The following is a 22,423-nucleotide window of genomic DNA, read 5'->3' on the forward strand; positions in this document are numbered from 1 at the left end:
TTAAGTAAGTATTTTTAAATAATTTAATAGCACATTTCAGGGTTCCCACGGGTCCTTGAAATCCTTGAAAGTTTGGGAATCTGGGGGAAAAATTCAAGGCCCTGGGAAGTTTTTGAAAATATAAATACATAGATACAGGTCATTGAAAGTGCTTGAATCTATTTTATGCAAGAAGTTTTCTGGAAAAAATCCATATTATTCTCTGTGTAGTGTAGGATAATATCATAAAACTCCTAGACTTTTTAAGCACACGTGTTAAACTGTTTGCTTTAAATGCTTATATCTTCTGTATGCGAATGTTGATTCATACCAAAAAGCTTTTTTGCATAGTTGTGTTTGACACATGAAAACGTCTCGGGTTACGTATGTAACTGTTGTTCACTGAGAAGGGAACGTGAAGCTTCGTCTCCCTTGCCATACTTCCTGCGTCCCTGTAACGCCGTCTTTGGCAATATTTCAGATAGCGATATACTTCCTGGCTCCCACGTCAACCTGGCTGCGTCCGAAACCGCATACTGTATAGTAGGTACTGAATTAGTTTTAACCTTACTTGCCGTTAAAACAGTAGGTACTGTATAGTATGAATCCTGGTAGTATTAATGAGATTCGGACGTACTACATCCGCCATGTTGCTACATCACGTGACATACATCGTCATCACGTTGTCAGTCATTTCAGCGCGAAAACAGCCGCGTGCCTATTCTTCTTCGTTGGATAACTCCTCGTCCGGGGCATCATGGGATAGTGAAGCGTCCATCGTATGCACACTGCAAAATCGAACCGGAAGTAGTAGGTCATCCGGGTACTTTTCGCATACTGTTTTTCGAATACTATGTATTCGGACATACTACTCGCCTCGCCTACTGCTTTTCGCATACTATATAGTATGTAGTAGGCGGTTTCGGACGCAGCACCTGTCTTTGTCATTAAGCCTCACCATTGGTTGAATTTGATATACACATTCAGACGCACTTACCCTTGGAGGCGTCCCCAAAGTTTTACCGCAGTGACGCAGCGCGAGTTCCCTCGAAAGTAAACTGTAACAATGTATCTTTAAAGGTAACACGATATAACCTTGCTCTCACTTGAAATGTGTCCCCACATTTAGTCCTTGAATTTGAGGGTATTGAACCTGGAAAGTCCTTGAAAGGTCCTTAAATTTGAAGTTAACTAAGGTGTGGTAACCCTGACATTTTAATGTTTAACTTGAAAATCATATACATTTTTTCATTTTGTTTTTTATCAGTTTTTATAAGTAGTATTTTACATTGCAAATGTGCACGAGTTCAGTTTTCTGATATATCGTAATGTTTTGTAATGGTCACGTGACCCTCAGATTAAACAATAAAATATCCCGTTTTGTCAGTAAGTGTTTTATTTATATATTTTTAATTGATTTATTTACATTTTATTTAATTGTAATTATTTCGGTAACACTTTTCAATAAGGTTGTATTAGTAAACATTGGTAAATACATTAACTAACATGAACAAACAATGAACAATGTAGGTTTTCAGCATTTATAAATTTTTGTAAACATCAATACAGTTATTCATGTTAGTTCATGGTGCAGTAATTGCATGAACATGAACAAAGATAAATAAATGCTGTAGAAGTATTATTTATTGTTAGTTTATGTTAGCTAATGCAACTAATTGTTAAAAAATACAACTTTATTGTATTGTAAATGTTACCATTATTACCCATCTGCTCACTAACCCCCTGCAATGCACTCGCAAACCCCCATTTTTAAAACACTGCTCTGAAGAGAATTTTTTTATTGGGTGTGCAGATGTGTGAGTACACAAAATACCAAAATTAGTAACGGCATTGTTTTTTTTTTGGACATATGATATTAGTACACTATAAGTGTATGAAAATTTCTATATTTATATGATCCATTGTTCTGAATAAGGCATTGTTGTGCCTGGACTTTTGAGCAATAAAATTAGGCCATGATGACCAAGGATCACTGGCAGATGCTTTTATCCAAAGCGACTTACAGTGCATTACAAAGTATGCGTGTCCCCTGCGTTCGAACCCATGAACTTTTGCACTGCTAACACAAGATCTACCACTAACCTATACAGATGCACAAAGGTTTGCGACATTGTTAAGATATCTTCTAAAACTCTTAATAGAGACATTTGTGAGATTTCTGGATCTTAAAAAATAATTGAGAAGATTAAAAAGATCTCATCTGTGATTTTTCGTTCTTATACTTGGCTTTAAACAAAGCGCTGTTGTGTATATTTGGCATGCGGGCATGATATCTACCTGATTACTCAGTAACACTATATACTGTGCATGAGATTATCTGCTCGCTCTATCCGGCCCATGTGATTACACCTTCACCATCTGTTCAACTCTCACCTGTCACCTGAACCGCTCCCGTGCCTGTCGTGTTGCCACGGAGACAGCGAATGTGAGGGGAAGATGTCCTCCATCAGATCCAGGGTGGTTTTCCCTGCCCAGGTATCCAGGAGCGGGGTAAGGGATTTGTCCTTGCTAACCAGCTCTTGGGCTAACGTCTCTACGAGGAGTTCGGCTTGAGTTCTCTCTCTTCTGGAGAGCAGTTGGTAGTCAAGTCCCAAAATCTGAGAGGTTTCCTCTTCTAGATGAGCATCACTTGGTGACACAATTTGATTCTCAGTGCCGATGTAGTCTGTGATGTGAACGGACGGAGGGTCAGAGGTGACAGACGGAGGTGTGAGGTCATTTATTGCCGGATTACCACTATCACTAGAACAAATAAGGAAAATAATTATTTTAGGTTTAGTTTGACAACGAATAAAAGTCTGAGCACAATGTGATGTCGCCAAGTTGTAATATTGCTACAGTATATTGGTGCATCCCAATTAGTCCAGTTATACTATGCACTAAAATGTATTGTGTACTGCTTTTGTGATGGAAAAGTACATATATTTGAGTGCAAAGCAGTATGCATGTTGCAAAAACAACAAATCTAATGGTGACATGGTGGCCTAAGACTTTTGTCTTTATCAGAGGTCACCATCGTTGGTGACCCCTGGTCTTTATATATAAACACACACACACTCCTATACGCAAATTACCTTATAGGCCTCAATGATCTTGAAAACTGTAGAGCTTCTGTTCGACCCAAGTCCTCCTCGGCTGAGAATGTGGGAGGTGGTGGAGGAGGAGGAAAGTCCTCTGTAATCTCAGTCTCTTTGATCGGTAATGGTGGTGGTGGGGGAGAAGGTGGAGGTGAGGCTAAAAACACTTCATCTTGTAACAAAGTTGGACTGTGAACATCCTGAAGACTAGACTCTGATATCCGAAGAGAGATGAGTGGCTTTGTTTGCGAGCCCGGACTTTTGGGGAGAGTGGGAGGCCTTGAATCAGATGTCCTTGCAATTGGGTTAGACGAGGGAGTGTCTATGACTTGAGGGTGTGGAGGTGACGGGGTGAAGGTGGACTTTGACGTTGCAGGAACCACCGAACATGGAAAGTCCTTCAGCGTGTCTTCTGAAGTGCTGGTATCGTTGGAGTTCTGTCGCCTTACTCCTGGTGTTCCGGACGGATTCTTCGGACTTTGGGGACCGGTTTCCGGAAAAGCAATGAAATCTAGGTTTGGCTGACACAGTCCTTCTCCATTATGCCAGTCTTGTGTGGCAGCAGTGCCAGGAGAAGTAAAAGGGCAAGGAAGTCCCACAGACGCTGCCAGACCTGATGCACTTTGTGCCCTGGGTCGGTCAGAATGTCTTTGTCGCTCTCTCCTCACCACAGGTGTGTTTTGCTGGACAGGACCCCGGTTTAACTGATAACTCTTTTCTGGAATTGTTGTATATAACGATGACTGTTTGGGTGCAGTATTCTCCAGCAGCCTATTAAACAAACAATGAAATAAGAATATTCAGTAAGATTTGCCATCTCTATGATTTCCATAAACATAAAATATTTAGCATTCTGAAAGCAATGCTTAATTCTTGAGTGATCTACACATACAGCAGATGTCTGATTTGAAACATTAGAAGCCCACAGAACACAAAAAAAATTGTCCAATGATAAGTTGGGACAGATTGAAGATAAAATTGTATTGTATCATAACAAAACGCTTGTTATGTAAAATCTGTGTGGGAAATAATGTCTCCAAATTCTGTGTATGGATGGATGGGAATGTTGTTTGGATAACACAATTATATTTACAAACCTGTTGTCTAAGGATTCCTTGGGGCCAACCACAAACATTTGAGGGTCTCTGGACATGAAGTCCTAAACAAAGAACAAAAATAATTTTCTTTGAGCAGGTAGAGAATTAAAAGCATTTTCCAGGTATGGTAAGATTCAAATACCAGGAACAGGAAGTAAATCATTATTTCAAGGTTACCGCTTAAGTTTAGAGAATATTGCCTCATTCATTTTCATTTCAAACGCATGCCATGATTACTGATAAACCAACATCCGTTAAAAAAACCGAGCATGTCAACATCCTCATAACTGAGCTATGCTGTATTCAGTTAAACAGGAGCTGCAAGGAAATGCATAAACTCTCACCAAAATGGTGTGTTTGCGTATTATTTATTTATGGTCTTTGTGCATGCGTTGTTTATTTATCGACAATAACAATATTTAAGTAGCAAAGTCATCATGCTGGTATTTTATCTACAGCTTGAACCAGTGCCAAATTTGGAAATGTTGGCATAGTCTGGGATTTCACAGGACAGTTATATCTACTGTACTTGTAGATATCAGAACCATTTGTTTACATAAAGGATAATTATTCTCAGAGATAAATGGTCTTCTTAACCATTCCAAATATTTCAAACCCAAAACCATGACGGTTTGCCCATTATCTCCAGCTCTTTTCCCCAGGCAAAGGAGTGCAGTTATCTGTTGCAGCCCAGGCTCAGTGGCACCAGACAGGAAGTGAAAAGCATTGGCCTCTTCCTGTGGCCAACTGGGGGTGGGCATCAAAATCATTATCTGCCCATCTTAGCTCATCAGTAAAATCTGAGAATCTGACAGACCAATTGCTCTGCTAGGTATTCCAAGGAAAGCTTTTCTTTCCATTATTACTTGAAAAAATGTAATGCGGTAACAAACACCAGCTTGAGTTTCTTTCATAAGTAACAGATTACACTGAAAGATCTGTGGGGGTGGGTTTTAAAAAAAAGGTTTTGACCCATATCCATTCCTGCTATGCACCAGCTCCAGGAGAATAAACCTCTGGACCCTCCACAAAGCTTGTAATACTTAAGTAGGTAGGAGGAAAGATTTTATCATAGTTTTGTTAGAAAGAACTGGGTGTGGAGAGGGTTTCATCCTTGGAGAAAGACAAATTATATTCAGTTCTGAGATACTGAAAGTATTTGTTTGTGCAACTAGGGGGAAACTCATTTCTTTATGAGTGAGTAATCCCTTTTTTAACTATGCCATGGGGATTAAAATGAGCAAATTTGCTTTGCCGTGAAGGTTACTGTTTAACTTTGTGTGCTATGACATCATGTCACAAAGATCTGACCAGCGACAACAGAAAAGTCCAACTGGTCTTTTTTGCCATCTAATATCAGTAAATGCTTGGCTATGAAACAGACAGGTCAAAGACTATTGTTAATTTTAAAATCTAAAGCAGAACAAAAAAATCTATATTGTGAAAAACTTACAAGGCAAACACTAAGAAAGAATTAATATTCATGTTACCAGATTAAAGTTCTCCACTGATGGAGACGATCTGGAACGGAAGTGCTGAGGACCTGGCCATTCTTCGCTATGGTCCAGCAGATCCTCAGCTGAAGCTGACCTCCCCGAGCTTCTTGCTGATGTGGCTCTCTCAAAAACTGCCTCAAGGTGCTGAAGAATGGGATGTCCGGCTAGGGCTGGGCCTGGGATGTTTGCAGTGATTGGTTTCTCAGTTACTAGTTTCTTAAGCTCACATGTGTTGCTTTGAGACTGATGGCCATTGGGGAACTCAGACTGTGTGGGATGTTGTCTGATTTGGTAAAAAGAGCTTTGCATTGCTGTTGGAAGGGTGGAACTTTTATGAACACCACCAGAAAGACTATCATATCCTGACTCTTGCAAAGAACACATACTTAAAGTGGAAGTTAGGCTCTGTGAGTCAGTTGAAGATGCTGATTGTACATAAGCGCTTTGTGGGCGGTTGGAGCGTCCATTAACTCTTCTACCTGTTTTACGTTCCATGTACTCAACAAGGGCATCTTGCTGCATCTGCCTCAAATCAGGCCGTGAAGAGGCAAATCTGGAGTCAGCATTACGATTTGCAACCTGTTCAAACATCCTGCGCCGGTCTGCAACACTGGTTTCACTTGACAGTAACTGCTGGGTAGCTTTCCTCTCAGCCTGAATGTTTTCGTTGGTCAACACTCCAACTTCATGCATATTTTCTGGCTCAGAGTAAGATCGTTTCTTCTTTTCCATTGTAAATCGTTTACGTCCACAAATGCGCATAACAGCAGGTCCCACAGCTGGGACAATGGGGAGTTCAGGAGGAGTGGTTCTATTTGGTATATCAACAGGTACAACATGTCGTTCTTTTGGAGTGTGTGGGGAAGTAGCAGGTTTAGGACTTGTATTGGGTCCTTTCCTCTCCAGGGACAAGTGTTTAGCTTGCACTGGTGGAGGGTTAATACTAAGGTCAGGTCTTCTGAAGGAGGTAGACCTCAGCACCTTAGATTGGGCATCTTTAATGCTATCTCTGTATTCTCTGTTAAAAGATGGGTCATTGATAGTGCCTGAGATGCTATAAAAGTCGCCTTTCCCATGGAAGTCTTTGCCATTTTCTTCACCAAGCTGGAAAGTGCTTTTACTTCTTTGAAGGGTTATAGCAGGGTCTTTTGGGTGACGATTATGGACATAATCACTACTCCCACGTCTCAACCGCAAATCTTGCTGCACTTCTACATGCCCATCATAGCTTGCCTTGCTAGAGGTACTCCGTGTTCTCCCAGGAGGGACAGAGCTCTCCAACGTGTTGTGCAGGTCCTCTACACCAGAAAGAGAGCTCTTGGCACTGAGAGGTCTTTGCGCTTGACGAGTTGTACAGTTAAGGCGAGATACACTGCTATGACTGCGAGGTTTAACTTGCTGCCTCTCAAAATGACTTACTTTCTCCTGCACAGACATGCTACGTTCACTCTGAAAACTGGATTGGCTAACTGTACTTTCAGGACTGGCACATCGTTGAACTTCAGCAAGTGCATTTTCCAGTCTGGTCAGGGGATGATCAAGGTCCTGACCTCTCTGCTGCAAAGCCATGGAATCACTGTAGTGTCTTGAATGTTTAATTATGTGGTCACTTCCTTGTGTTTGGACTAAGTTTCCTTTGTAAATTTGTCCAACCTGTCCCAGTGGTACTCTCCCACCTGAATAAAGTGTCTCTGGATGGCTGTTTCTCTCATTGTATTTGCTTTGTTCTTCATCTCTGGGTTGCCTGCAGTTGTCATAAACTTCCATGCCATGCGAGAGGCTTGATTTTTCACTTCTTGGTTGAACAGTAGTGTAGGGGTCCCTTCTCTCCAGGATAACAGATGTTCCTTGTGGCTGCAAATGAGAGCGGTAAACACTTTTCACTTGAGTGTCATCTTGTACTCTCTCTGAGAGTTTAGGTTGGGCTGAAATGTGGGGATGGACAGAGCTTGGGCTGGGACCATTGCTTTGGTATCCGTTTTCAACTGTGACCCTGTCCTCGCTTGCATTTCCACCCAAGTGGTCGCAGTGAGAGTTTTTATTCTCCTTGGCCAGTGCTGGGTAAATTGTACCAGAGCTAGGGTTGCTAGTTGGAATTTGTGCAAAATGTGGCTCGGGTGGTGGAACAGGGTATATGCTGGTGGGCAACATGAGGCGGCCAGGTTGTGTGGCCTGAGGAATACTCTGTTTGGGTTTGATTGTGGGGCTACTTTCAGGGCTTTTTTCGATCACAGTGTGCAGCTGACCTTCAGCTCCAAAGGAGGACTTTCCTGTTGCTACAGAACTGCTTGAGTGATGCCAGGAACCCTTATGAATTGCCCGCTGTGACCGAGCATGCTCAAGACTCGACCAAGAGTTAGGACGTTCATGATTACGAATTGCTGCATAGCTGTCACTGCGTAATGGAGGTGCTGGTACCCCCTTTATATTTTCATAAGATAGCTGGTTGGGTGTTGGATCCCAGACTGGCCCAGCGCTGTGACGTTGTGAGCTGGTGTTGCCTCCACTGCTTCCACTACTGTTGTTGCCACGATGACAGATGCCCTGGACACTTGCACTTCTAGACTGTGTTCTGCCTTCATTGGTTCTCATTAGTGCTGCTGAGGTAACATCGTGCTCTTCAGACACACCTTGTTGCGGGTCGTAGACTGTACGTACATAGCGTAAATCTGCCTGCTGCATTCCTTCTTTCTGTGGAACATTTTCCATGGAATATGACCTCTCTTTGTTAAATGATGGTGCAGCCGTAAGGTACTCTGGGATACTGGAGCTGGTCGAGAAGGAACTGTATGCAGAATCTCGCTTACTGTGCAGGTGATCGATGCTGCTGGAGGATTTGGAAGATGATAGTTGATAGCAGGAGCTATAGACAGGATGAGTTTGATCCAGACTTTCCATGCTTCCCCGGGAACTATATTGATCTGGGCTCTTTCTAAGAAATCCCGTCTCATACCCTGAAAGGTCTGTGGTAGAGGCACTGCAAATTAATGAAAAAGAGAGTTAAGTAATATACTGTGAACTGAGAAAATAGTTCTAATGTACTCGGGTAAATGTAATGCAATACTTAAATAAGCTAAAGGTGTAAATGGACCACAGAGCTAATGTTATTACTGAGATAAAGAATTATCTTGAAAAATTAGATACTATTGTAGACTTTGATTGGCTCCATAAACATCAGTTACTGCTTCTTGGGAAATAGGCCATGTGCCCTTTGCCATTCTTTGTTGTCTGTACCTGTCTAAACTATTCATTAGAAAGATTTGAGATCAGATATGTCTGGTGTTGATTACACAACAGAGAGCTCCACAGGGGTCTTGTGAATACCGCATTGGATTTTTTCCCTTCTTGCTACAGTATGCCTTTTCTGGCATAATGATAACATGTTATATCGGTTAACCTTTGCCTTCTTAAATCTGTAACCATAAAGTTTGATAAGTGTGTTGTGTGTAACGGTGATGCCTTAAGTCTGCTTAGGCAGCTGCCCTTTTATGGCTATGTGGTTGCCGAAGTTGGACTGGGTTAGCTGGCATCAGACTGGTATTTCTGCTGGCACAATTAAAATGATGTCAACGACCCATTGTCAACAGCCTTGCAGTCACCCCTCCTTAAAAACTGAACTCAACCAATCAGAGATCAGTCCACTAAACAATGACAACCAGGTCTCAGAATGTGGCACGCTATTGGCGTAGCCCACAGTGATCATCGCCATGGGAACTTTTGGAAGGTTGTGAAGGGAGTGTCATCCCAAAGAATGTTTATTCATTATACTCTGTGCCAAATGCCTTGCTCCCTGGATCTCTAAATGTTTTTCTCTCAGTGTCATCACTGATGGCCCTTGAATGTTCTGGTCTAAATACCGTGATAATGACTGAGATAAGGCGCACACAACATTCATCACATTACAGCCAAAAATAAAAAAGGTTTGTGAATGTTTGAGGTAAAGTGGCAGCTAAATAAATTGTGTCCATTGCACAATGCAGATTTAATTTGATTGTTAAAGGTTCAGGTTAGTAATTTTCTCCTAAATAGAACAGATAACTAGTAAACTACTGACCTTGAGTGGTAGTTCTGGTGCCAGGCAGCTCCCACACCACCCTGGGTGACTTGCATCATGCTGTCAGAGTCCTGAGGGCCGTCACCAAGCTTTGTTGAATGCCAGGAATGAGGTCGAGAACCAGGCTCACCCCGTCTGAGAGAGAGCGAAAGAGAGAGGCAGTTGAGAACATGCAGAAATCCACACAGGTAGCAAGACATGGATACATATGATACAATAACATAAATCACATTTTATTTTTCAAAATTTGGTTTAACAATCTACCCTGTATTTTGCACTGCAATTTGAAGCTTAATCGATACTCAAGGTCAGATAGAATAATGGATTTAAAATGCCCTTTAAAGAGTTTGTACCAGGGGTGGGCAAACTTTTCTTACTTGAGGACTACATCAGGTTTTGAAATAAATGCGAAGGCCTGCATACTATGAACGACGAATGTAGTTTTATATATTCCAAATCAACTTTCAGTTACAACAGTACTATGGACTTTCATCTTCACCCTACTTTTATGAACAGTTTTCAATACTTTCATATAAAAAATATACTCTTGGGCATATCACTGGATACATATACATGTATAAAGGACTTTGCTGCCGGAACATGGCTGCATGAGGCGCAATGATATTACGCACTGCCCGAAAATAGTCCCTGCTATTGAAAGTTACCATGGGGACTATTTTCTGGCACTACATAATATCATTGCACCTCCTGCAGCCATGTTACGGCAGCAAAGTCCTTGATTATTACACCAAAATGAGAATATAGCCCTAGCCATATCTGCCTAGAAAATCACAACTTTTAATTTTCCATCGTTCTTAGTACACAATGTAACTACAAAAGAGTCAAGTTAAAAAAAAAAGGGAAAATATCGAAACTCTTTGGTTATTTTTTAAGCCGCGATGCTAATGGTCTTATCATATTCAATGGATTATGCTAAGCTATGCTAAAAGTGGAAGCGCCAGACTTGGAGATCAGCTGAATGGATTCCAAAACTGTAAAAATCAAATGTTTAACTCTAGGGGAACTGGAAAATGAGCCTATTTTCAAAAATAATGGAGTGCCCCTTTAAAACCAGATTCTCATTGTGTACACACCAGCAAACACTGATCATGTTACAGATTTTGTTTAGATATGTGTTTGGTCTCCAAAATAAATGCATTTTAAAACATTTATTCCAGAGCATGGGTCAACAAGGGGGTCCAGAGACCCTTGGGTATCCGTGGTGGTATTACAGGAGATTCTCCAAAAATTTTTTGAATGCAATTTTTTATAGCATCAGTAAGCTAATAATAAAATTAAAACCTAAAATTAAAATCATAATTTTCCAAATTAAACTGTTACGTAGTATGGCAAATAAATATTTGTATAAATATCTTTGTAACATAACCCTCATAACAAAGTATGTGTTATAAATTATAATAAATATAATTTTTTATACATGTACTGGGGGCCCCTTCTCCCCCTCTCTATCCATTTGGTCTGAGAATGGTTAAAGAGAGAATAAAGTATAAAAGGTAAATATAAGGTTCTAAGAAAGCCACCGTTGTCTAGAAAGAATTTTTTTGGAATAATGAATGCAAAAAAAGATCAGCAGACTGTCTGCGCCTACTGCTGCTACAGACGTGCGAAATCCTGCACATGATGTCAGTTTGTACTCAGTTTGTGGTGACCCGTGGTGTTCATTGTGTGTGATGTGAGATCAGCACCCAGTAAGACAATGCCAGTAAGAGTCTAAAGACGTATTAGACTCTGTGTTCTCTTAGCTGACTGGGCAAATCCAGAACACAGCTCTTTTTTGTGTTCTACAAGAACTGTGGCATTCTAGGCTTCTTAACTGAACTTGGACCCCTTAATTTTTTTGGACCCCTTAAATTTCTGACTAAATGTCAGCATAGCCTACATGTGATTATAAAGCAAGCCAACAGTGGGAAAAGATTTTGTTAGACAAGTTATCACAAATGGTCATGGATAATAGTTGAGACTTTTTTAGTCATTTTGAGAATAAGATATCACCAAGGAGATAGCACATTTTAGTAAATCTGTGTTTGGGGAACTGTAATGCATTCTAAAAAGCCGCACCTAGAAGATTTAGACCGATCCCATTTTTCAGGTCAGTGGATTGCCTTTTGTTTCCTGCAACCCACTCCACTGAACTTTAACCCTGCTCTGTGAAGACAGATTAGACATTGTATTCAAACACATCTGGCTTTCAAGAAATGTTTTTATGGTAGCAACTCTCTTTTTGTTTTACACAGCCTACACGTCGTACCTTATCACCAGGGGAAAGTTGGACAAGATCTGTCATGATGACTCCCACAATAAAAAGATTAGCAAAGTATTTTGCAGTCAGCTTCAAGTAAATTAGGAGAACTGAATAGCTGTAATTCTTCTAAACTATTCAGATTGTTTACAAGTAAAAAATTTTGTCAATCCAACTGAATTTATTCCGAATGCAGGTTACAACAACAGGGTTTACGTGAACACTTAACATTTCAATCTGATTAAGATGTTCGTGAACATGTACATTCTATATAATCCGAACCAAACGTCTGCACAAGCACACAGCAAGGGTTGCCAGATTTGCATATTAAAACCAGCCCAATGGCATTCAAAACTAGCCCAAAAGCATCCCAATGAATATTCAGAGCCCAAATCCTTCGATTTTTATCCTGGAGAAAAAATCAACTTGCGGAAACAGCAGCCCAAATCTGAACCCCATCATAAAGCAGAGTATTTGGCTACGCAGTGCACATAATCTCTTGTCGAGCTTACGCTTTATCTGAGTTGGAGAAAGTTGTTCTTATTTCAGAAAGAAAACACGCTTATCAAAAGGTATGATGCAATTTTATTGCTTTATGTTATGTTATAAAAGACATGAAGACTGCAGAATGTACAGCATGTGACCCAATTACCTTAATAATGCGTGTTGCCATTGCCATGCCAAACGAGAATCATGTGATATGTAAATAAAAGGTAAATATAAGACGTAAACTTAAGCACACTTCTTCTGCGCATGCGCACAAGGTATTTTTGCATGCAATTGAGAAAATACTATGATTAACGCGTATACATGCGTCCTTTTCTCCTGGTGATCGGATCACAGATTGGAGTACACCACCCCTTTCAATACGATCGAAATTTGCATCCGATTGATTGTATTGATTAAGGTGTTTACATGAAGGCTTTTCAATCCGATTCAGCCATCAATATGATTACAAACAGATTATTTGGTTGTATGTAAACATCCCTAGTGACAGGTGTCTGTAATCTGAAAACGATTACCACACCAAAGTATTTGTGCACCATGCAGACAACAGAAATGCTTTGGACTAGGGATGCACCGAATCCAGATTTTTTAGGTTCGGCCGAATCCGGAATCCACCGTTTAAGATTCGGCCGAATCCGAAACCGAATCCTACTCGCATCCTTATTCCATTAACACAGTAAAACACATTAATGAAGTAAACAACGTCCACAGCAGTGTATTTTTCATTTTATTTATAATGAAAGTGATGCGTAGCGACACGCTCCTTTTTGCTGAAGCAAGCAGCTCCGCGCTGAAAACTATATTTAACTTTGAGTGAGAAGCTCCGCTCGTCAATGTCAGGTTTCACACGGCCGTCCAATTACAGTGGAGTAGGGGCGGGAGATTACCACAGCAACCAACCGGCTCACAGCTGAAGCATCACAGCTACCAAGCGCTCGGCTGAAAAACAGCTGGAATTTGGCGTCCTCAAGGCGTTTTCAGCTGTGTTTAAAAGTTTTGGTGTGTCCAGCCCCTAAGGCTCACCGAAAGAAAAAGCTCATCTCCACGTCAGCACCCGATGTGTGTAATCAACGGCCGCGTTACGTCGACCAGCGTAGCGCAAGCCTAGGGTTCGGTTCGGTGGATAAAAAATCTAGGATTCGGCCGAATCCGAACCCCGTCAAAAAGCCCAGTATTCGGCCGAATCCGAATCCTGGATTCGGTGCATCCCTACTTTGGACCATCTAAGAAAGTAAACAGTAACACGGATCTTTAACAATTTATGAAGGCATTTCATTAAGGGAGGATTACGGCAGCATTTCTGGAATAGTTGCTATATCCATTAATCACAGATTGGGGTTCCTTGCATTGGTAGGAAACACTAAATTACAATATGGTTACATTTCAGAAATTAGAATCAGAAAGTCCATTCACGGCCATGCAAGGATGTAGCGCACCAAGTCCTAAATTATCCAGTTATACACCTTGGGGGGGCTTGAACATATTGTCTTTCAGGTAGCCAAACTCTTCAGCTACTATGCCTACTTCAGTAAGTCCTCAGAATGCCATCGACTACAAATTGTAACACTATATACACCCCCCCCCCCCAACACATTGCTTCCCAGTCTTACTGAGCACCCTACAACTGTTACCTGGTAGTAAGCCTCAGCACTTTTGAGATAAGTCCAGTGGCCAGACCGTTGACGCTGGTCTGAGACGGTGTCTTGCACAGTGCTCCATCTGATCGTCCAAGATTTGATTTCTGCTTCTTCCTCAACTTTTTGCGGTAAAAGGCCCCGAGCAGCTCCATGGCGTCTCAACCGTCTCCCGATAAACTGAGAGTAAAATGGGAGGTGGCAGGCAGGGTTGACGGGGTACAGCTCAGCGACGCAGAGATTGTTAAAATACGCAATTAAACGTCATTAAAATGAGACGATAAGGCCTAGAGTAAACATCCTGCCTCGCCAGCCCAGGACTCAGAACAAACATCAAAAATGGAGATAGCCAAAGTCAGGAGAGGAGTGAAGGGGAGAGAAAGACAGAAGACAAAAAAGCTTGAGGAAAGAAAGAGCTGGAGAATAGGACACGATGCAAACAACGAGAAAAAGTCTCATGAAAAGTAAAGTAATCTAATGCAATGCCTAATTTAGAGTGATTTACCCGTAGACAACTGGAAGCAAATGTAACACATGATAGCATGAGTTTATAACACCGAACAAAGACTGCCCTGTATATCTTCCTCTCATCCTTTCTTTTTCTCCCTTGTCGTCATCATGATTATCCTTTTAACACGTGATCCCAGACAAGTCAACAACCCAATCCGTGCCCAGAGGGCATTATGGGAGCAGCAGGGCCACAGAGCTCCATCTTCAGGGTGTGTCGCAGGGTTGCTTTCATGTGCCACTGACAGCCGTCTCCGGGCCTGAGGGTAATAAGGGCAGGTGTCCTCACTTGTCTGCGAAAAAAGGCCACTGGACTTGGGAAATGTGGTGACATGTTGCTCAGTTTTCCCTTGTGTGCAAGTATTAAGAATCAGAAAACAAAGGAGGTTTTCTTTCACAAATACATCACATGGTGGTGCACATCCAATCATTCCACCCATATCCTAAAGGACACCAGGATATTCCCTTTTCGCCACGCTCTCATGGTAACCTGACCCCTGGGAATCCAAAGGGTCTGACCCACAAAAACACTACCCAAAACCGCCTTTTCGTCGCCTCCGCTGGGCCAGACTGCAAAGGGTGCGTCTCACTGCAGAAACCTTATCTGATCCTTGGGAACTCTGCTCGTCATCTGAACTAATCGGTTTGATCTGAGAGGAAACTGAAATTGGAGAATTGGATTATACTTGGGAGGGGGGTCTGTATGGTTTGAGAGGATGGAGGTTGTTAAACACTGTCTGTCTGGAATTCTAACAATCACAAAGAGGCGATGTTGGGTTAGATGTAGTTTAGTGATGAAGTAGTACTAAGACAAGTAGGGGGAGGTTATTTTTATAGCACAGGATGCATCCTAGTTTGCATATTTTTGCTAAGTACTTTTGCTAAGTTAAGGTCATGGGAAGTATATAATTTTTGCATGCAGAAATATAAAAGCCACTCCATCTGGTCACCGACAGGTCACTGGCTTTAAGGCCCTGTATCTACCAAAGCATTTTTTCCTGAGGCTAGCATATTTTTCAAATTAGATTAAAAATAATAACATATAAGAATGAAATACAAGTAATCAATCTTTTTAATGGATCCAAGTGTTACTGATAACTTTCACCTCGCACATAGTGTTTTGATTGGAAGAATACACTACAATACATCACTTCCGGTCACATGCGTTCCAGTCGGCCAAGTGAAAAATGTTTAATGCATCAAAAACTCATATCGAATCCGAAAATTTTGCATTTGCAGACGATCACAATCTCATACTGACTCTCCACAGGAAATGAATGACTTCCGGTTAGTGGCCGTCATTGGTCATTCCTACTTCTCCCATCCACCATTATAGATCATAAAATGTAGGGGACATTTTGGGCGTTCATACATATTATCTGACTTTCCATCTCCTATAACCCAACAGAAGTTCCCATAACTGTAATGAGAACTGAAGCAAGGTAGAGTTCTTTAAACTGACATGTTTTGGACTGAATGTATCTAGGAGAGAACAGGAATGTTATTAATGTGTGTCACTGTGGGATTATTGGAAATCCTATCTCTACGTGTGCTAATAACTTTGGAATGTTCACAACTTAGGAATGTGGAGAAAACAGCAATGAGGGATGAACTGCAAGTGAACTAGACATTATTAACATCAAGCTAAGGACTTATTACTGAATAATGGGGAAGAGAGAGATAGGAGGAGGAAGGGATAAAAAAGAAATACTAAGAGGTCTTTTCGATTCTGAGGGATGTGAGTATTTGCACACAGTCAAATTTCAATCTTTGTCCCAACAAGATCACTTCCTGTAATCATTCCATGCATACCTAAAGGCATGCACACGATAACACATGCATGTATGTAAATACACACAAACATACTGCTTTTAATTGTTTGGTAGGGTGGGGTGGGTGGACCCAACCCAAATGGATTATGATAAACTAATGTCTGGGGTTTATCTCTATATAGATGCTAATTTTGTGTGTAAATTGCTAATCCATTTGAACTTTAAGTTAAAAAATGCATCGCGAGAACTCAAGATTACACTATCACAAATGTAATCACTTTCTTGAAGTAACATTGTATGTACTTTTGTACAGTAAAGGCCCTTTGTGTGGGGTCTCAGGTGTTCTTTTGAAACACCCCTACAAAAGGCGCCCCCCTTCCGCTAGTGTCCGTCAAGGGCGGGGAAACGCTGTTTGGTAGTCTCCCTTTGACTTCAGATGTGAGTGGACTGAAAATATAAACTTCAGCAAATTTTCACAAAATGCTTATCTCAGGGGATTCAGATAGGGAAGTAAACATGGACACATCTTTCATCGCATTTAGTATCTGTGTTTATATAACGGCGCAGTTGATATGATGCACACTGTCTGTATGTATTTCTGCTGTGATTTAGATCAGCGCGCCATCTGTCGGAACAATGCTAACATTAATAAAATGTACATGACTGCATATTCAGTCATTTTTTATTATAAAAACTAAGTTTTTATACTTTATGATGAAAATCTGAGCATTCTTTGTCTTTACCAGTGTTTGCTATGTGGTTGATAATTTAACAAGTTGTTGTCCCGTTCTTAAAATCTAGTGGTTGGCTAAGTACAAAGGCAACCCCCATCAAGTCTATATCATATTTTTGGATAGGTCTCTCCTTCCTTGTATTTTTTTGTAATTCGTATTGGTCCGTTTAATCAAACGTCTGATTACTTAAAGATCCACTGTGTAGATTTTTAGTGGCATCTAGCAATCAGACTGTGAATTGCAACCAATGGGTCAGTCCACAGCTCACACAGCCACAGGACAAACATGTCATCTTCCGAGACCACGTAGAGACAAAACGCGTTCTGTAGAGCAGTTTGTCCGTTAAGGGCCACTGTAGAAAAATGGCAGCGCAAAATGGGACTTCCATGTAAGGGGACCCACGGTGTATGTAGATCAGGGATGGGCAACTTCGGTCCTGGAAGGCGGGTGTCTTGCAGAGTTTAGCTCCAACCATAATTAAACACACCTGAAGCAGCCAATTAAGGTCTTACTAGGCATAATGGAAACTTTTAGGCAGGTGTGCTGAGTCAAGTTGGAGCTAAACTCTGCAGGACACCGGCCTTCCAGGACCGAAGTTGCCCATCCCTGATGTAGATAAAAACGGCTCATTCTAAAGTAATAAAAACAATACAGTAATTTTTTAAAGGTCTTTATACACCACTGATAATATAGTTATGTATATAATATTGCATTTCTGTCAAAAGATCTTTCTAAAAGTTACACAATGCACCTTTAAAGTCAAGTCCAACTGCACAAACATTCTTTAAAGGTTTTAGCATTCCATCAAGTCCAAATCAGTGCTCCTCAACGGCATGTGACCTTTCCATTTTAACCTTATACGGGTGGAAGAGAGATCAAGAAAAACCTCGTCTCTGTTTACAGTCTCAGTACAGTTCTACTGCTTTATTTACACACAGTAGGAGAGAAAGAGAGAGAGAGTAAAGGAATAAAGGTCATTTTAGGACGTGTGACTTGCACAAGATTCATCTGCTGAAAGTTTTAAAACAATGTAAGCAACCCAAAACTTGAGGATTTTTGTGAACCCACATCCACTTTAGCACATCCTCTTCATATAAGGGACAAGTTTATTGCCTGTTTCCCATAGAACACAACAATAAATTAAGATTCTGTTTCCTGAGAAATAGCTTGAAAGGATTACCCTACGTATACAGACGCAAAGAGACAAAGAAAACACAAGTCGAATTCTTCACGCACAGACAAACACACCTGTTTTTAATGCGTAGTTTAACTCCTCCAGTGCATCTGTTGTCTCTGGGAGGACTTAGAGGACGTGAGTCAGGACAGCAAGGACCTGGACAACATTCCCTATACACAAAAACACAGAAAAGTTTAAATACATTTGTTTAAATACACAACACAGTGTAACATAACATAGTGTTGTGTAACATAGCGTAACATAGTGTAGCGTAACGTACATAGTGTAGCATAACGTAGTTTAGCGTAACAGTGTAGCGTAACGAACGTAGTGTAGCACTAACGTAGTGTAGCACAACGTAACGTAGTGTAGCGCAACGTAATGTAACGTAGTGTCGGTAACGTAACATAGTGTAGCACAACGTAACGTAACATAGTGTAGCGCAACGTAACGTAACATAGTGTAGCGCAACGTAACATAGTGTAGCGTAATGCAGTGTAGTGTAACATACGAAGTGTAGCATTAACATAGTGTAGCATTAACATAGTGTAGCGCAACATAACGTAGTGTAGTGTAGCGCAGCACAGCGCAACATAACGTAGTGCAACGTAACGTAACATAGTAACACAATTTTTCAATATTTTACTCTGTGATGAATTCGATGAATTAATACATACCTATCTTTTTTCAATGCGTGCACTTTTATTCTTTGTACAACTCTTCTTGAATGTGTTAGCATTTAGCTTAGCCCCATTAATTCCTTAGGATCTTACTTGTGTAACTACTCATGTAACAGTCTTTAAATAGGGAAAACGTGGAAGTGCTTGGTGGCTTCTAAATTCATCCCTGTTTGAAGCCATAGGAATGAATGGCGTATGCTAACACATTCACGAGGCGCTGTACAAAGATTAAAAGTGCACGCATTGAAAAAAGATAGGAAAAATCCTTACGAGTGTGGCCAGCCTAAAAGACGGGATCTGTCTTTTTCTATTTTTCTCCTATTTTTCATTCACATGAGCGTGTTGTATGCATGGTTAGGTTTAACCGGACTCATTCACATGTCACAGTGGCCATATTTGACACTTTTATTTGAACACATATTTGAATTGGTTTGCAAAGAGACCAATTTGGGTTTTACATTTACATTTTTGCATTTGGCAGATGCTTTTATCCAAAGTAACTTGCATTACAAGGTACACATTTTTATCAGTATGCATGTTCCTGGGTTTGAAACATTTTTTTTTCTTCTTTTTTCCTAAAGCTAACGTCAGAGTAAAATGCTTCATCTGTCCACTGGGGCAAAGAAACAGCAGCGTGCGGATAACAAGGAGATGTGTGTGTAATGTTGACACAGCATTTCTATTGTTAGAAAATGTCACTACAACTTTTTCAAAGGTTTTATTAAAGGTTTAAAGTGCAGCTAATAAACAACAATGCACACAAAGGCATTTCACAAATACCCAAAATAAACTTCTACTTGAGCATAACCAGACACTATTGTTTTGTTAGATTCTTCCTCTTTTCTTTTAAATCAGTGTTTATTTATCACTCTTTCTTTAGAAGGGTGTGATCGGTCTGCAATGTTGTGATCAGTTGTGCTTTAAGGCTCAGCTGCAGTCAATCTGGATTCATTATCCATCACTTCAAGTGGCCTTTGAGGGTTTATTAAAGCAGGGAATCTCTCGGATCAACACATTTTTACCCAACAGTATATATGTGTGTGTCTAAGTTCTTGTGCTCAGATGCCCCCCAGCATTCCTAACATGCCTGCCCCCTGGAGTACCTTGGTGGTCACCATAGAACGGGACCCGCCATGAAACTTCCTGTAACTACCCTTCTTACCCCACACACCCACCCCAGAGCTAAGGTACTGCTAGAATACTGAATTGACATCATAGACTTGTTTGCTAAGGATCACTACACTTAAACTTCCGGGGTATTTCAACGCTATCTCATCATGGCATATTTTATGAGCTGGCTAATTCGTATTCATTCGTACAACCATATAATTTTTGTATGCTTTGCTCTTACCCCGTGATGTTGGGGTAAGGGGTGGGGTTCAGTGGCGGCCGGTAACTTCACTTCTGTGAGGCAAGAATTCAAAATATGTGTTCGGAGTGTCATGCGTATGGCTCATCATGTCAAAATACGTGCCTGCTGCACATGCGTCAAAACGATTAATGATAAGAGACACTCACGTTCACAAAATACTCACAAGAAACTCACTTAACACTAAACTTTTATCATAAACCCATTCGAAGCATCTGCCGCAGACACATATTTTGACATGACGCGTGATGCACATAGGTTCACATGACGTGCCAAACACATATTTTGACATGACTAGCCACACACATGACGGGAGAAATACATGTTTTGATGAGCTTCAGATCGTGTGCCCTTGAAAAAGAAGTCACCAGCTGCCACAGGTGGGGTTTCGTTATTTTTTTCATTAGAATAGTAGTTTTTGTAAGGTTCACTACGTACAAATTCATGCAAATTAGCAAACTCATAAAATGCGTACGAATTCTCATAGGATCAGGCTGCTTATTTTCAACCCAGTGTTGGGTGAAAAAAATGACAAACCCAGCAATTGTGTTAAATTGCTCCTGTATAGCTCAGTGGTAGAGCATTGCATTGGCAGCGCAAAAGGTAATTTGATCGAACACAAGGAACATATGTACTAATAAACATTGTATACCTTGTAATTAGAAGTGTAACGATAAATTGCGACACACACTAATATACCTGACCGATATCGATTCTGAATAGCAAGGCGATATTATGCACAGCTGTTTCATGTACTACAGCCCTTTGATCGGTAGGAAGTCCTTATCGATCTAAAATCACTGTTAGTTTGGGTCGTTTAACATGCATTTGAAAAAGCAACACACATCAATCATTATACATATTCTTTATTATCATGTAAATACCTGAAAAGGTGTAAAGAACAGCAATAAAAATATGCTTATAGACATTTTCTGGAACTGTACTTTTTTTACTGTAACTCTCGAGTTTCTGTACGAGAGCGCCCTCTGGCTTTTGGATGTAGCGGGATTTCAACATAATTCATTAAGAAGCTTAGAAAGCAAATTGCGCAATTTATCGTTACACCCTTACTTGTAATGCACTGTAAATCACTTTGTAAAAAAGGGTCTGCCAAATTAATAAATGTAATTTAAAGGCGCTCTAAGCGAATCTGTGCGACGTCACTTCTTGTTGAAGTTCGAAGTGTTGTCAAACAAAGCGTAGCGTAGCTAACTCCTCCCCCTTCCTCTCCCCTCTCTCCCAGTCTCCCCTAGCCCCTCCCTCTCCCTTCCGTGCTTCCTCATGCGCACTAACCTCCCAAACCCCACCCCCAAATCCTTCTCGTCATTTATTGGATGGAAAACGTTTGTTATATTTCGTGGTTGTAGGCTTCGCCACTTTGTTTTTGTTGCCGTTTGCGGAGTCTGGGGTGTCTACAGAGATCACGTTTTTTTTACAGTGTGTTAAGGGGACTGGCAGCTAGCAGATAGTGAGGAGATGTTTACTGTATGAAACAAAAAATGGTTTATGGCCTAAAATGCATGAATTCGCTTAAAGCCCCTTTTAAAAAAAAATATATATATTTGACCCAACAATGTGTTAAAACAACCCAGTGTATTGATCATGCTACACTTAATTTTTATAATCAACTTTAGTTTTACAGTAACTTTGCAATTACATGTCAACTTACTGTCATTAGCGTATATTAAATTGACAAAGTTAAAAAGTTACTTCTTGTTAATAAAATGTCTAAAGTGGACTATCGAAAAAATGGGTTATGGGTTAGGATTATTACTTAAGAGTTAGGGTTCTGTTTAAATCCCCAACCTAGTTTTAAACTGTTGCGAAACTTGTTTGTGCACCAGACGTGGATGACACCTCACATACTGCAGATTGTTGAAGAGGTGTGCTATTAGCACATCTGAGAGATGATAAAAGAGCCAAAAAATTTAGGGGGAGAAGGTCCTTGGGTTGTATAAACAACCATGTAGAAAAACCTATCAAATGTGCAAAATAACCCCAACAACACCTTGACAACCAACTACCAAACTAGCACCACTTGCATATATTGTTTCACCCG

At 40.7% G+C, this 22,423-nt stretch overlaps 1 protein-coding gene across 3 annotated transcripts in view; it reads right to left on the reverse strand.

Moving 5' to 3' along the window:
• shroom3 (shroom family member 3) overlaps positions 1–22,423 on the reverse strand; it is a 59,490-nt gene that overhangs the window by 3,903 nt on the left and 33,164 nt on the right. For 2 of the 3 annotated variants that reach the window (XM_065243837.2, XM_065243839.2), the window contains 6 exons: positions 18,387–18,485; positions 9,725–9,859; positions 5,665–8,647; positions 4,175–4,236; positions 3,075–3,848; positions 2,374–2,742 (listed from right to left, as the gene is read on the reverse strand). In XM_065243837.2, the coding sequence (XP_065099909.1) occupies positions 2,374–2,742; positions 3,075–3,848; positions 4,175–4,236; positions 5,665–8,647; positions 9,725–9,859; positions 18,387–18,485 (4,422 nt within the window). Of the gene's footprint in view, positions 1–2,373; positions 2,743–3,074; positions 3,849–4,174; positions 4,237–5,664; positions 8,648–9,724; positions 9,860–14,122; positions 14,458–18,386; positions 18,486–22,423 lie in introns of those variants that run through there. The other variant, XM_065243838.2, reaches the window with a different exon arrangement.

This window comes from Paramisgurnus dabryanus, chromosome 18 (assembly GCF_030506205.2).
Source record: "Paramisgurnus dabryanus chromosome 18, PD_genome_1.1, whole genome shotgun sequence".
In the NCBI taxonomy this organism is placed as follows: domain Eukaryota; kingdom Metazoa; phylum Chordata; class Actinopteri; order Cypriniformes; family Cobitidae; genus Paramisgurnus; species Paramisgurnus dabryanus.